Genomic DNA, 14,054 nt, shown 5'->3' on the forward strand with positions numbered 1-14,054 from the left:
CAGCACAGAGCAGGACATGGGCTCAAACCCACAAACCGTGAGATCATGACCTGAGCCAAACTGGATGCTTAACTGAGCTATCCAGGTGCCTCTAAACTATTTTCTAGTTAAAATATTTATTTTGGCCATACTTGGAGTACCCACAGGTGACACCAGTTCAAGCCAACATTTCTAAAGGATTGCTACTTTGGTCTCTAGAACTCCATGTGATTTTCCTACCACCCATGTGTAATCACTGCCAAATTCCCAATTATACCTTCAACATGCTGAGAAAGTTGACATATATCCTGTGCTTCACTTCATGTATAAATTCTTACAATTTTCCTGAATAAAAATTTAGCAATATTTATTAAAATACTTAAAATTATGAATGAATAGATTCTTGGTTATAGCATCTAGAAATATATCACAAGGGGAAACAGTTATAAAACAATTTACATCTGGAACATTCCTATTAGCAGTATTTATTACGGTGAAAAATTGGTAACAACCTAAATATCCAACTTCAGTTTTAGATTAAATAAAATTATAGTCCTTCCATATGATAGAATATTATACAGGCACCAGCAACCACATTGCAGAGCATTTTATTTTATGGAAACAAATACGTTACGTGTTATTAGGTGAGTACTTTGTGATACAAAACCAAATAAATGTACTCTTGAATCTCATTCGGTTATACTAAAAATGTAAAAGTATTGATCTAATTGTATGTATAATTAAGTCTAGCAAGAGCCTAGAAGGCTTGCTTATTTCCTGATCCTGCTTATTGTTTTACAAGTATGTTATAAGTTGTTTATTTTCCACTCGTTTTGAAAATTTTCTAAAATAACCCATTTCAATTTCTTATAATGGACATTAATTATCCTTCAGTGAAAGAAAAGTTAATGTTACTAAATACCTTGTCTGTCCTAGATCAACTCTCTATCTACGTGGTATCACATACATTTAATAAATGCTTTCTCCTTTCCTAGACTTTCAGAATATACATCTCTCATATGATTCTGCTATTTTATACTATCCTCTAACAGTTTTTGTTGAGAATTTATTCTCTAACAAGAAGGTGGCCACCTCGCGGTCCCACGACTTACATATTATCTAACGCTGATGTCCCAACGGGCACCTCTTGCTGTGTGGTTGCCACTGAATCCTGGATGTTCCCCTTGAGAGTCTGATGTATTTCAAATGTAACAGAGCCATAACTTCCAATTAACTCCAACAACTAAACCCCAGATTGTTCCACTTCCAGAATTCCTTGTTTCACTTAATGACACTATCATCCCACCCAACATAGTTTTCATCCTTGCTCTCTCCCTCTCAATCCCATTTCCAATCCATCAACAAATCCTGAGTAACTCTCCTTCTCCTATGTATCTAAATCTCCCTGCTTCTCATATTAGCCATTCTTCCTATTCTAGTCCCAATCACCACAATCTTTTGTTTTGTTACTTTCTTCCTCTATGTTTGTTCTTCTTCTACTTTTGGTCCATTTCCAAAGTGAAGCCAAAACTACCCTTATAAAACATTAATTATATTATATCATCCTCTGCCTACAGTCTTTGGCTTCCCATCCCACTTAGGATAAAATCTGAACTCCCTGCTGGAACTATCAAATCTTAATTCAGAATCTCTCTCTCTTACCCGTTCACTCACTCTGTTCTGGCCACATGGGCTTCTGTTTGTTCTTTGAATACAATAAACCTATTTCTGCCACAGGTCCTTTGTATGTGCTATTCCTTTTGCACCAAACACAGTTCCTCAGATTTTCCTGATTCTTTTCTTTTCCTTAACACCAACCCAAATATCCTCCATTTAATGGCCTCCAAAAACACATGCTTCTTAAGTACCTTTTCCTAACTCATCCTGTTTTGTTTTCTTTATAACATTTGTCAGCTATAGTTATTGTACTTGCTATTAAGACGTTTAAAAAGTACCATTTCTTAAAGTAAAATTCCTACCCACTTGTCTAGTTAGTGACTCTAATTATAGAGGTTACAGGGTAGGAAAGGCGGTACAGTTCAATGACAGGCCAAAAGAAAGGTATTTGGAGGCTAATTGTATGGAGCCAATTTACTAATAAATATGGTTGGTTTATTTCCACATATCTGCATAGAAGGACAAGGGCAAGAGGAACATTTACTTATCCATATGATGAGAGATGTCATTTTAACTGTTAAATGCACTTAATATCCATCGCAATAACAAATAGATTGAGTTCTAGCCAAACAGAAATAAATGATGATCTAAATCCATAGATTAGATTTTGAAATATATTCCTACTTCTACTTCCTCCCTTTGTCTCACACTATTCCAAAATTAAGACGTTATCACTTATAGAAGACAATGTTCTGAAACTCTTCAGACCTGACACTTTGTCAGGTCTTTATAACTGTCCCTTGATACTTGCCAGGGCACACACATATTATCAATAGTCATAAGTCTAGCGAAAACAAAAATGTTCCTTCATCTCCAGGAGAGCTGCCTTAGGAAAGAATGTGTTCTAAGACATTAAGTGTGAATATTTTCATGCCACCTGTACAAAATATGACTTTCTGCTATCTTCAATAAAAATCTAAATTTCAATCATCATCCTAGTAGACTTTAAAAAGACAGACCTCAAAAATAGCATTTTATATGATATTCTCTTGTAGTTCTAGAACAAAACTTAAGTACGAATAACTGGAGATCTTCACAAATGTAAAGATGGAAAGAATGGGACTCAATTTAACACAGGAGATAAAAAAAAAAGTGGGATTATTTCCCTCTGCCATCTTGAAAAGGATATGGCTTTAAACCTATGAAACAAGAAGATGGTGATGTTAGGCTGAATGGACAACATATCCGTGAACTGGTTTCCTAAGAGGTTTTATAAACCTTTATATTTTGAATATCTACTTATTTCCTCGAGAATATGGTTACTTATATCTGTATACTCTTTCCTATATAGCCGCTCCATCCCTTTTACTTATAACAGGTTTTCATCATGTATGTATTGAATGCACACCTACTTGACATATATATCTACATACTTCTACACTATAGCCATGTGCCATTGCCCTCTTACATATGTTACCCACCTTCCTACAACCAAATAAATTAACATAATGAGACAGAATAAATATACACTGAAGTTTTATTTTTCCTTCCTGCCCCCCAGTGGCGTAGCCTGTACACTCTCTGGAGACTGCTTACCCCACTTTGCTTACCCCGCTAAAATTTTGCCATATCCCAAGGAGAGAAACCAACTCATCTTAAAGCTCTTTTGATTTTATGACCAGTGAACACTCGAATTTCTGAATAATCTAGATCTGCACACCTTATTACGGTTCATGATGCTAGGAAGTGCTGGCTAGACCAAGGCATTCGTTCCTTCAGCCACAGGTTATATTGTTGGCTGCTCGTGATCCAGAGCTGAGTTAACATACCACCCACCTCCACCCTCGCAGCCTTCATCCAATTACTGGTCCAATGATCCAATTCCTCATCCAACGCAGGCCAAACTGAAAGGCTGAAAGCCTCCAGAATTCCTACTGGATTCAAATGAGGCTTCCATTACAACCACAATAAAGTTCAACTGCTCTCTCTTTAAGGCACCACTTCTTCCGGTCTTTTTACTGATTATAACGTCACGCTGCCAGAAATCTCCTGCACAGATATCTCTGTCCCAGCGTCTCTTTCCTGGGAAACCTCAACAATTATGTGTCGAGTTCCCAATAAATTGTTTACGGAGCCACTGGAAATTCAAGAATTAAAATAATACCCTAAATTTTCCTGAATCCCCATTTGGTTCTCACTGAGTCAGGACTAATTTCACCTGGAGGTCTTCTTTGTTTTTTTTTATGAAAAATCAAGCTTCCAAAAATTCCTCCTTTTGAATGCCTGAGGACATTTACTATTGGGCTTAATATCACTGCTTCTGAGGACAACAGGGTTTGTCCATCTTGATCTCAGCCATTCTGCCTCAGGCTATGGTCTAGTTCATACTGCTCACTACAATACCTCCTTCAGTGTCACTTTAGCTCCTGACACAATCCCACGACCACTGAGGTCCAAGAAATGTCTGAACACTTGGCATAATAACAGCATAAAGGACTTACTTTATCTGGAAAGTGTCTCTCTGAGGGAAGGCTGTGAGGTTTAACTCACTAGTAGATGTGACACCACTTTTCTCTTACACTTTTCTCAATGGAACTTAACTTTCAGTTCTGCCATCCAGGCTGAGAGCTCTGTTTCCCCAACGCACCAGTCATAGAATAAGCAAAATACCATTATTGCCTCCTGGACGGGATAAATGTTGGACACAGACCCTGATATCCTCCTTGAATTTCCTTTGATGAAGATACAGACTTTGATAAAAATGGAATCCTAAGAACAGACCCTACATAAACTTGGGTTTTGCAGAGCAACTATGAAAAGCATACCAGTGACTCTAGAATATTTGAATATTAATAGAGTCAGTACTTTAAGTTTGTTATGTTAGTTATTAGAAATAAGAATCAACTATCCATCCAAGGTTCTACTTAGGAAAAATGAAAATATATGTACAGATTGTTATAAAAAGACTAATAACTAGAAAATAGTCCTTCTTACCCCAAACTCCAACAAATGAAGAATGGAGGGTGGCCTTCACAGCATGTAACATAATATTTGATTCTAACTAAAAGATTAGTTCAGTGAAGTGTTCTTTTGATAGAAATTCTCATGCTTCATATGCTATATGTTAAAAACAGCAGTATATACTCACTTGATGACATATTGTTAAAGATAAAACAGAAGTATTTCATAAACAACCAGATTATAAAGTAGATTATAAGGTAACATGTAAAACGTGATACAGAAAATAAATACAAAAAATGCATATTATTCATTTATGATAACTTTTATAGAAAATGGAACAAAAATCTTCACAGCAAGTCTCAGAGAGTTGCCTGCAAATGACTTACTTGTTCTTTGTTTCCTCTAATTATCACAGTAGACTCCATGTCTAAAGCTTATTCACTGGGATGAAGCTTGTCCTGAGATTTTCATCACATATTAAAATGCTGAGGCTATGTCTCCTTTTCACAGATACAGACTGCCCTCCATTGAAATACTACTGTACATTGATTCTGTATGAAAATTGCTCGAATATTTCTAAAACTCTAGATACAAATAATTTATTCCAATACTCACTCATAGATAAGACTATTAGGATTAACAGATTTATCACATGTAATGGAAAGTGACCACTTATTATTTACTATTGATTATACCAATAAATAGAGTTTCGGTCACTTACCTGAATAACGTGCTTTAGTTTATCAATAATTTGATTTATCACAGGATCAGTTCCTCTGACTTTGACTTCGGGATTTCCAGATTGGGCTTTGATTCCATTTCCAACCACACGCTGAGTATAGCTAACAAAATGAAAAGTGGAAGATATATGAGTTAGTAACCTGGTCACAATATGATCTGCCATAACTATTTGACCATGTTTGAGTTCAGAATATTGTTCCTTTAAGGGTACATGACAATATACCCTGGCACAGCTACAGTATTTTTTTTGGTAAATGCTTAGCATGTAAATATAGACTACTCTAATGTTTTTTCTTTCAAGAGACCCAACCAAAGATTGTGTTTTAACATCACTTATCAATATACTAAAGAAAGCTAATACACATTTCACTTTGTTACCAAGTCTTGCTGAATGACACATATGTCTGCATCCATATTATCTGAGTCAACTTACTTCATTTTATATAATATGCAAATGAGTCCCAACAGTATCTTTTACATATTGGATCAGGAAATTATATATATAATTAAATGTAATTAAATATGTATTTACATAAAACATATATATGTATATATAAATATGTATTTACATTAAATATGTATTCATATACAAATATATTTATATAAAACACATATACATATATTTTAACCACACAAGTCAAAATTACAAACATTATAAACAACTAAACTGACAAAATATTTTGCAAGTAGACAAAACACAATCAGCTTTCACCAACGTATACCTAAACAAGGGTCTAGTAAATTGTGTTGTATGTAATGGGGTGATTGTATAGGTGGTTAAAGTCATTGCAAATTACTATCTTCCCAAAATGATAATCACACAGTATCAACTTAGTAAGCATACACTTGTTTAGATTCATCAGTCACGATCCTAGGAATGAAGGAGAGGTTTAGCATGCTATGGGGATAGCTAGAAGGAACTGTGTATGTCAAGTGAGAGGTAGGAATAACACAGGTAGTAAACACTGAGCATTCAGAGAAGTCCATCTTGACTAAGACACTTGGGGAAACACTAAAGAAGTTAGAGCTTGTGTTAGCCCTTGAAGTATTACGGAAAGAATAGGTCCTAGATGACGTAGTTAACGCAAACTCCAGAGCAAAGGATGACATCCCAGCAGGAGAAATGGCAAAGGCATATGAATGACACACACAGGGAAGAATAACTAGGTTTCTATTTGCAAAGAGCACAAATGGGGAAAAGTAGGAGATAGGAGGTCACACCCTGAACATTCCATACTCTCTCCACTTAAGACTTTCCTCTGAGCAATTTGTTTGTTTAAATAAAAGTCATAATAAAGTGGTCTCAGAGACTTTTCAACAAACATTTTCATATGTTTAATATAATTTTTCTTCCCTCTATTTGAGCAGACTATCACAACTATCCATATGAACCGTCTGTAATTTTCTACAGCAATGGAATCTCTTTGAAAAGATGAAAGGAGATTCCACTGTTGACAATATGGCGACACAAAAGAATTTTCAAGGAATATCCAGCTTCACCCCAAATTTTGCATACACAATGACCAGTTCATAAAAGTGGATCAAACAGTTCTTAACTAGATCCTTCCAATTAAATGATGGAATTGTGGGGGGCACCTGGGTGGTACAGTCAGTTGAGTGTCCGACTCTTGATCTCTGCTCAGGAGATGGTGTGCATTGATGGTGCAGAACCTGCTTGGGATTCTGTCTCTCTTCCTGTCTGCCCCTACCCTGCTGTACACATGCTCGCTCTTGCTCTCTCTTTCAAAATAAATAAATAAACTTTAAAAAAAATGTAAACAGGGGCGCCTGGGTGGCTCAGTCGGTTAAGCGTCCGACTTCGGTTCAGGTCATAATCTTGCGGTCCGCGGGTTCGAGCCCCGCGTCGGGCTCTGGGCTGATGGCTCAGAGCCTGGAGCCTGCTTCTGATTCTGTGTTTCCCTCTCTCTCTGCCCCTCCCCCGTTCATTCTGTGTCCCTCTCTGTCTCAAAAATAAATAAACGTTAAAAAAAAATTTAAAAAAAAATGTAAACAGAAATGATGGAACTTTTTCATATTGATAATATCAATTGGACATGACAAAAATAATGATATTAATAAATGTTTTTTATTTTAAAACAACCTTGAACCCACTTCTTCAGGCAGAAATAGAAGGTACAGAGTTATGCATTCCAGTATATATTAGACACTGTCAATATGTGCCAATAACCAGTGGTAGAAGGAAACCAAGCCCACAAGTCTATTAATGTGTAATAATATTTTTTACTTAGGAGGAATTGAGTAAAATATAACTATTAAGCTTTTCTTAACTCCTCTATAGCACTATTATATTTTTCTTCAAAATATTTCAAGCAGATTGCACATGTGGCTCCTTTATTAATGTACTATTAACAATAATGAGTAACATGAACACATAAATAGACAAATTCATGTTTATCATTCAGGCATTGTTTTTAAATACTTCCTTTGTAGTCTGTCACTTTATTCACATGATAATCATTTGTTGTGGTCATGAGAATGTGCCTATAGACCTCAAAGTACTGGAAGTTTAATTGCTTAAAGGTACATGGGCTTTGCTCTGAAATCTATTTCTGCATCTGCCCCCAACCAGTGACTGAGTGCAGCAGAGCTAATAAGCAGGGCCATCACTAGAAGACACAGGGCTCCTCTGGTGACCAAGCTTGTCTCAGGATTCCCTGAAACCCTTGTTAACCTTGCTTAGGCTGCATTACATGGTAGAATGCTTTCACTCAACCTTTTTACCATCCCCTTCACTCTGGGTCATACGTGCTTCATGACTAACAGCTTTTCCAGCTTTACTCAGTGTCCACCCCATTTACTCCGATAGGTATTTCCCTTAATAAATCCTCTTGTGTTTAATCCCTTTTTGGCATCTGCTTCTTGGAGAACCCAGATTAATACATCATATAATTTTTATACTGTAAGTATTCCTACTCTATAGGTTGAGGATCTAGGATCTGAATAGGTTAAGTAACTTTCCCAAAGGCAACATTTTAAGTGCGCAGCAAGGGTTTGAATCCAGGGAACATGAGGTCCAAAATACAATCACTCAAAAATTATTAATGAAAACTCCTGAAATCAACTAAGATAAATTGGGATACAATTAGCTTGGTGCAAAGTGCTTGTTTGTTTGTTTTAATCCTTTCTTTTTTTTTTCTGTAACTACAGCATTTTCAAAAGTTTTACTATTTATAATTAGGAAAGAATGTACTATTTTCCTCAAAGATCCCAAAGAACAGTTGTATATTACCAGCTGGTGGGGTGAAAAGAAACTAATAGACTTCAAGTGTGCTCTAAGATTTTCCTGTTTGGGGGCACCTGGCTGGCTCAGACAGTTAAGCATCTGACTTCGGCTCAGGTCATGATCTCACAGTTTGTGAGTTCGAGCCCTGCATCGGGCTCTGTGTTAACAGCTTGGAGCCTGGAGCCTGCTTCAGGATCTCTGTCTCCTCTCTCTCTTTACCTTTCCTCTGCTCATGCTGTATCTGTCTCTCTCTCTCTCAAAAATTTAAAAAAAAAATTTTTTTTTAATATTTTCCTATTTCTCTAGAAACACAAAGTGAGTAATGGAAAGTTAGTCTTGTATCTTAATTTTAAATACAGTAAATTCTTGAACAACACACGTTTGGACTTCCCTCAGTCCACTAATACATAAATTTTGTTTTTCAATAAATACAATATTATAAATATATTTTTGCTTCCTAATTATTTTCTTAATAACATTTTTATTTTCTTTTCTCTAGCTTACTTTACTGTAAGTATAGTTAGTATGTAATACATATAATATACAAAATATGTGTTAATTGACTGCTTACGTTATTGGTAAGGCTTCTGGTCGACAGTAGGCTATTTGTAGTTTGGGGGAAGTCAAAAGTCATATGTTGATTTTTGATTATGCTCATAACCCCCACATTCTTCAATGATCAACTGTAAACTGTTACTTGGTTTATGGTTCGTGGGTTCGAGCCCTGCATCAGGCTCTGGACTGATGGCTTGGAGCCTGGAGCTTGTTTTACATTCTGTGTCTCCCTCTCTCTCTGCCCCTCTCCCACTTATGCTCTGTCTCTCTCTCAAAAATAAACATTTAAAAAAAGATGTAGGAATGTCATGTTACTTTAATCTGAAGAATATCTCATTTTTTATTCTTAACCGTCACTGTTGATAACAGAGATAAATGTTATCACAAATACAATCGATCAAGAATCTCATTCCAAACTAGTGTCTTATAGAATAGTTCAGGATCACTATTCTTATTTATTATTTAAATAAAGAAAAAGTCTGCAGCAGGCCATTTAAGATACTTCAAGTGAAATATAAGTTTTAAAAATAAGTTCTTCTTTTCTGTTTTTGTAAGGTTAAGGAGAACCACAATGCAATAGCTGTTCATACATACCAGAATGGTTTAAATGAAAAAGACAGATGATACCAGGGGGAACTGGAGCCTCTTCTGGTGGGTGAGAGTATAAACCAATGTAAACCACTACTTGACATGTATTTTAAAGCTAACATATCCCGTGGCCCAGGGGATATACTCAACAATGTTTACCAAAAGACAGGTATAAGAACACTCAGGGAAGTACTACTCAAAATAGCCCCAAACTGGACACAATCTCAATGTTCATAAACATTAACATGGGAAAATAAATGGTCATATATTTATATATTTATATATATTTATATATATTTATAAATATATATAAATATAAATATATAAATATATATATTTATATAATGATATATGATACAGCAATGAGAATGAATGAGTGACAACTATACTCAAAATCTTATATAAGCTAAATGTGGAATGAAAAAAGCAAGATATGGAACATATTCTATTACCCCATCTATAAAAGTTTAAAAATGAGTCAATAATGTTCTAAACCACCGTAACTGCTACTCTAGAAGATACGGTCTAGAAAGCTGAAGGGGCTCCCTGGAGTTCTAGTAATATGTTTCTTGATTTGGGACCTGGTTACATAACAATGCTCATTTTGTATAAATAAAAAAAACAAAAACAAAAAACACCAAATTGTAGAGTTAAGGTTTGAATATTTTACTAAATGCGTGTATTTTCAACCTAAATAAAACACATCAAAAACCTCCTTGCTCTTTTTTCCTTAATATGTATACAATAGACAAATTGTCTCTGAACCATGTATAAATAAAAGATCCACGCAGGTATTTTTAACATGGTCTAAATGGTGGTGTCATCACTAAATTAGTAATTTAGGAGCCTAGATTGATATAAAAACTTACTCCCTGCAGCCTTGCCTTTGTATGCAAAAATATGGTTTCTAAATAAATAAATATTTTTCTAAAAGAGTTTGAGTTTTTTATTATGAAATTTTAATAAATCATTAATCACATTTTCCTTCTAATGTACAAGTAATGGATAAAACATTTCAAGGATCCCTATAGAGGTTTCTCAACTTGAAAAATTGCTTGCATTTCAACTAGAAAAAGGGAGTAAAACACACACCCACCAAAAAGGCCAATTTTTTGTTAGAGAAGTAGCAGACCCACCATCTGTGCTGATTTCTTCTAAGCAGGTCTGGTAATGGATGACAGCAACTTAATAGGGATACTCACTCCCCAAGTAAAACTTGCTTTTCATTAAAATGGAAAAAAGGCAAGCACTGACGTTATTTACATTCTATAAAGATGTTTTAAAATGATGATTAACAAGATTCCAATTCTCTATGTGTTCAACATATGAAATATTAAAAAGAAGTGTTATTAAATCTACACACAGTATGTCATTAAGAAATCATTTCTCCAGACTCTACCAACATTTCTTATTTGAAATTCATGTCATGCCCTACTAGTTGGTATTAATTTTACTTTATTTAGAACACAGAATTTGTTTCAGATGCACATCAAAAGTATGGTATTTTGATGTGTGCTCACATAATTTCTGGGGGACAAATATTTGGAATCTGACCCTGGAATGCATTACAAATCACTTCAAGTGGTCTGAGAAGTCTTTGATAACTTCACTGGGTCAGGACATAAGAACTTCAAAATTTATACGAAATGAGAAAAACACTTGATCAGGGACTTTCTCTTTTTAACATGTCACCATCTTTGTTAGAGTTTTAAGACTGAGAATGGGGACCATGTTGGTGGTGGTGGTTTAGCAATAACAGTAGTAATAGGTGTTTTGTTTGTTTGCTTTGCTACTTTTTTTGTATGACCTGGTTAGGTGATTGTATATTAAAATTCCTTCAATTTCCAGAGTTTTGAGTCTCCTAAAATCTAGGAGGCAAAGCACTGTGTGTCTTTGGCTCTGGTAACTATGTTGCCATCCTGGGTAAAAAAGTCTGGGAAGAACATTACATGTATTCATCAATGAACCTCTTCTTTGACAACAAATTGTCCTTTCAAATCATTTCTGGGCCTCCCTTCCTGATTCTGGCAGCAAATGTGAAAGTAAGTAGCACTGGTATTTTTGTGTGTAAATTTTCGTCAAATATTTGGGTGACACTGAATACCACTGCTGACTGCTGCTTTATGTACAGGCAGCTTCTGTATAGCATTTTTCTTCTACAGTGAAGGTCTTAATCTTTGAAATCTTAGAACGAAAAGAAGTCATATGATTGATTTTATGTGCCAGGTTTATGGGGCTAACCTTTCATGGTAGGTAAGAGGCTTACAGGGGATTTAGAAAATAGAGACATCTGTAGAATCAATTCAAAATGATTAAACCTTTTGTGATTGCACTATCTCATTTCAATTGCTGAGCCACAAACTATTTATAAATTAATCTCTACCATTTATTTGGCTTTATAATTATAGATAATGTCTAAATTTGAGATCTATGTTTCTGAACCTAAATAATGAAGTCAAAATAAATATATATCTTAGAGACCTTATTGTGTTATCATTACTTATAGGTAATTAATTTCCTGATGCAGATATTGTATTTCTGATACCTTATGGATAACAATCGTTAACATTATTTTAATAAGGCAACGTCATGCTTTGTATGGTAGCCAACGAAGAATGTTTATCAGATCCCTGCCATAAATAAAATACGAACGTGTTTAGAAAAAGCAAGAAAGCAAGAACTCATTAAAGAATGGATATCAATCAATCTTCTGCCTAACTTCAGTCGGCAAGGCATGTATTTGTGCTTGTCAGTTTAGCCAGGTAATCACAGGTTTCAAGATATTTTATAAGATAAGCAGCTGTGTGAACTTGCAAAATATTTGCACATGAGAAACCAGTGACTATACATGCAAAACCAGTGGTGTTCTGAAGGCTATCACTTCGACAAATGTTGACTACCTGATAAAAATTGTATTAAAAGTAAACTTCCCCCCATGTAAAAAAAATAGTACATTCCTTACATGATTTCTTTTCTCCTAACCTCTCCCTAATCTTACCAAGAAAAGATCAATATCTTAATTATAGCAAAAGCTCTGTTTTTATGGTTTAAAATTTTTGACTTAAAAATTCAAAGCAAGTATTAATAAACCTTTGGTTTGTTTAATTAATTATCCTCATTTTCTTCAAGGTAACTGTCAAATTTAAAATGATCACTTCTAACTACCATCAATTGCACATACTGTTATATGAATTATGAAATGTTATACTAACTTCTGTTTCCCAGGCACACATTTCAAAATTAAATTCTTCTTAGTAAGAGACAAGCTATCTTTCATGGATTTATGATAGCTGATAATCATCATTTTGTACTGATTTTCTGTCTCCCTTCGCTGTTTGCTATCAATATATGAAAGTAAAATGTTATTATCTGAGTACTAATAAATTAAATACTATTAGAGCCAAAAAAAAATGACGTGAAATTGTTTAGGGTATAAATTTCATTTAACCAAACTTGTATTAGACATCACTAAATCCTAAAAGTTCCCAGAATCTTATACAGCCTGTTTTGGTATTTTTTAAATGTAATTGACTCCAACATTAATTAAATTTCAGATATAAAACTATCAACTGCATCATAAATACTTTAAAATTAGGCGCAAGATACAATAATCTAAGACTACCAACGTATCATCCAAATGAAACACTTAGGTACTTCTTACTAATAGATACCATAATAAAATCAGAGAGAAAGAACCTCTGAATCTCAGACTATACTAGGTTACTAGTACCACCACTAGGCTCCTAGGGCCACTGTATTCACCCCACTACACAGAGTATTCGAAAGAAACTGGAAGCTACCTGCATGAAAACAAATTTCCCCTTGAACTTTAATTAATCAATAGACTTTACATTTAAACCTCTATCCTTGCAGTCATAATCTATTTTATTCTAGGGAAATTTTATTTGCTACAAAATAATATTTATATTTCTCAAATTATAGCTTGGGTTTTTTCATTACAAGTCAGTCATCCTTAAGGAAAATAATCACCTTTGGAAATTTTTAGTACCTAGTATCTAGCATTTCCTGTAATCTAAATGATTTTCATCTTACTAGCAAAAGTAAACAATGCTATTGATAATTTCCTGTGTTCCAAATTCATACAAACAGGAAATAGAATCTTAAAATATGATTTGTTCTCCTCTTAAGCAGCAGCCCAACCACCTGTCCTGAATGTAAACTTTCCCTGAAAGCTATGAAGGGCTAGTTTATCATGAAGGTGTTGACGGTTGATTCTTTGGGGACCCATATAAGCACACAGAATAAATTTTAATCATACTTAATGCTAATGTGGTAGCAAGGCTGTGACAATATTCAAATGTGACTAATTTCATTGAATTAGCTGTACCCAGTAAGCTAAACTTCATTG

General features: G+C 34.7%; 1 protein-coding gene across 1 annotated transcript in view; it reads right to left on the bottom strand.

The window, feature by feature from the left end:
* Nucleotides 1–14,054, bottom strand: part of GPC5 (glypican 5) — a 678,338-nt gene that overhangs the window by 207,533 nt on the left and 456,751 nt on the right. Inside the window, exon 6 of the mRNA XM_058682009.1 lies at nucleotides 5,279–5,399. Within this exon, the coding sequence (XP_058537992.1) occupies nucleotides 5,279–5,399 (121 nt within the window). The remainder of the gene's footprint in view (nucleotides 1–5,278; nucleotides 5,400–14,054) is intronic.

Source organism: Neofelis nebulosa, chromosome 1, assembly GCF_028018385.1.
Source record: "Neofelis nebulosa isolate mNeoNeb1 chromosome 1, mNeoNeb1.pri, whole genome shotgun sequence".
NCBI lineage: Eukaryota > Metazoa > Chordata > Mammalia > Carnivora > Felidae > Neofelis > Neofelis nebulosa.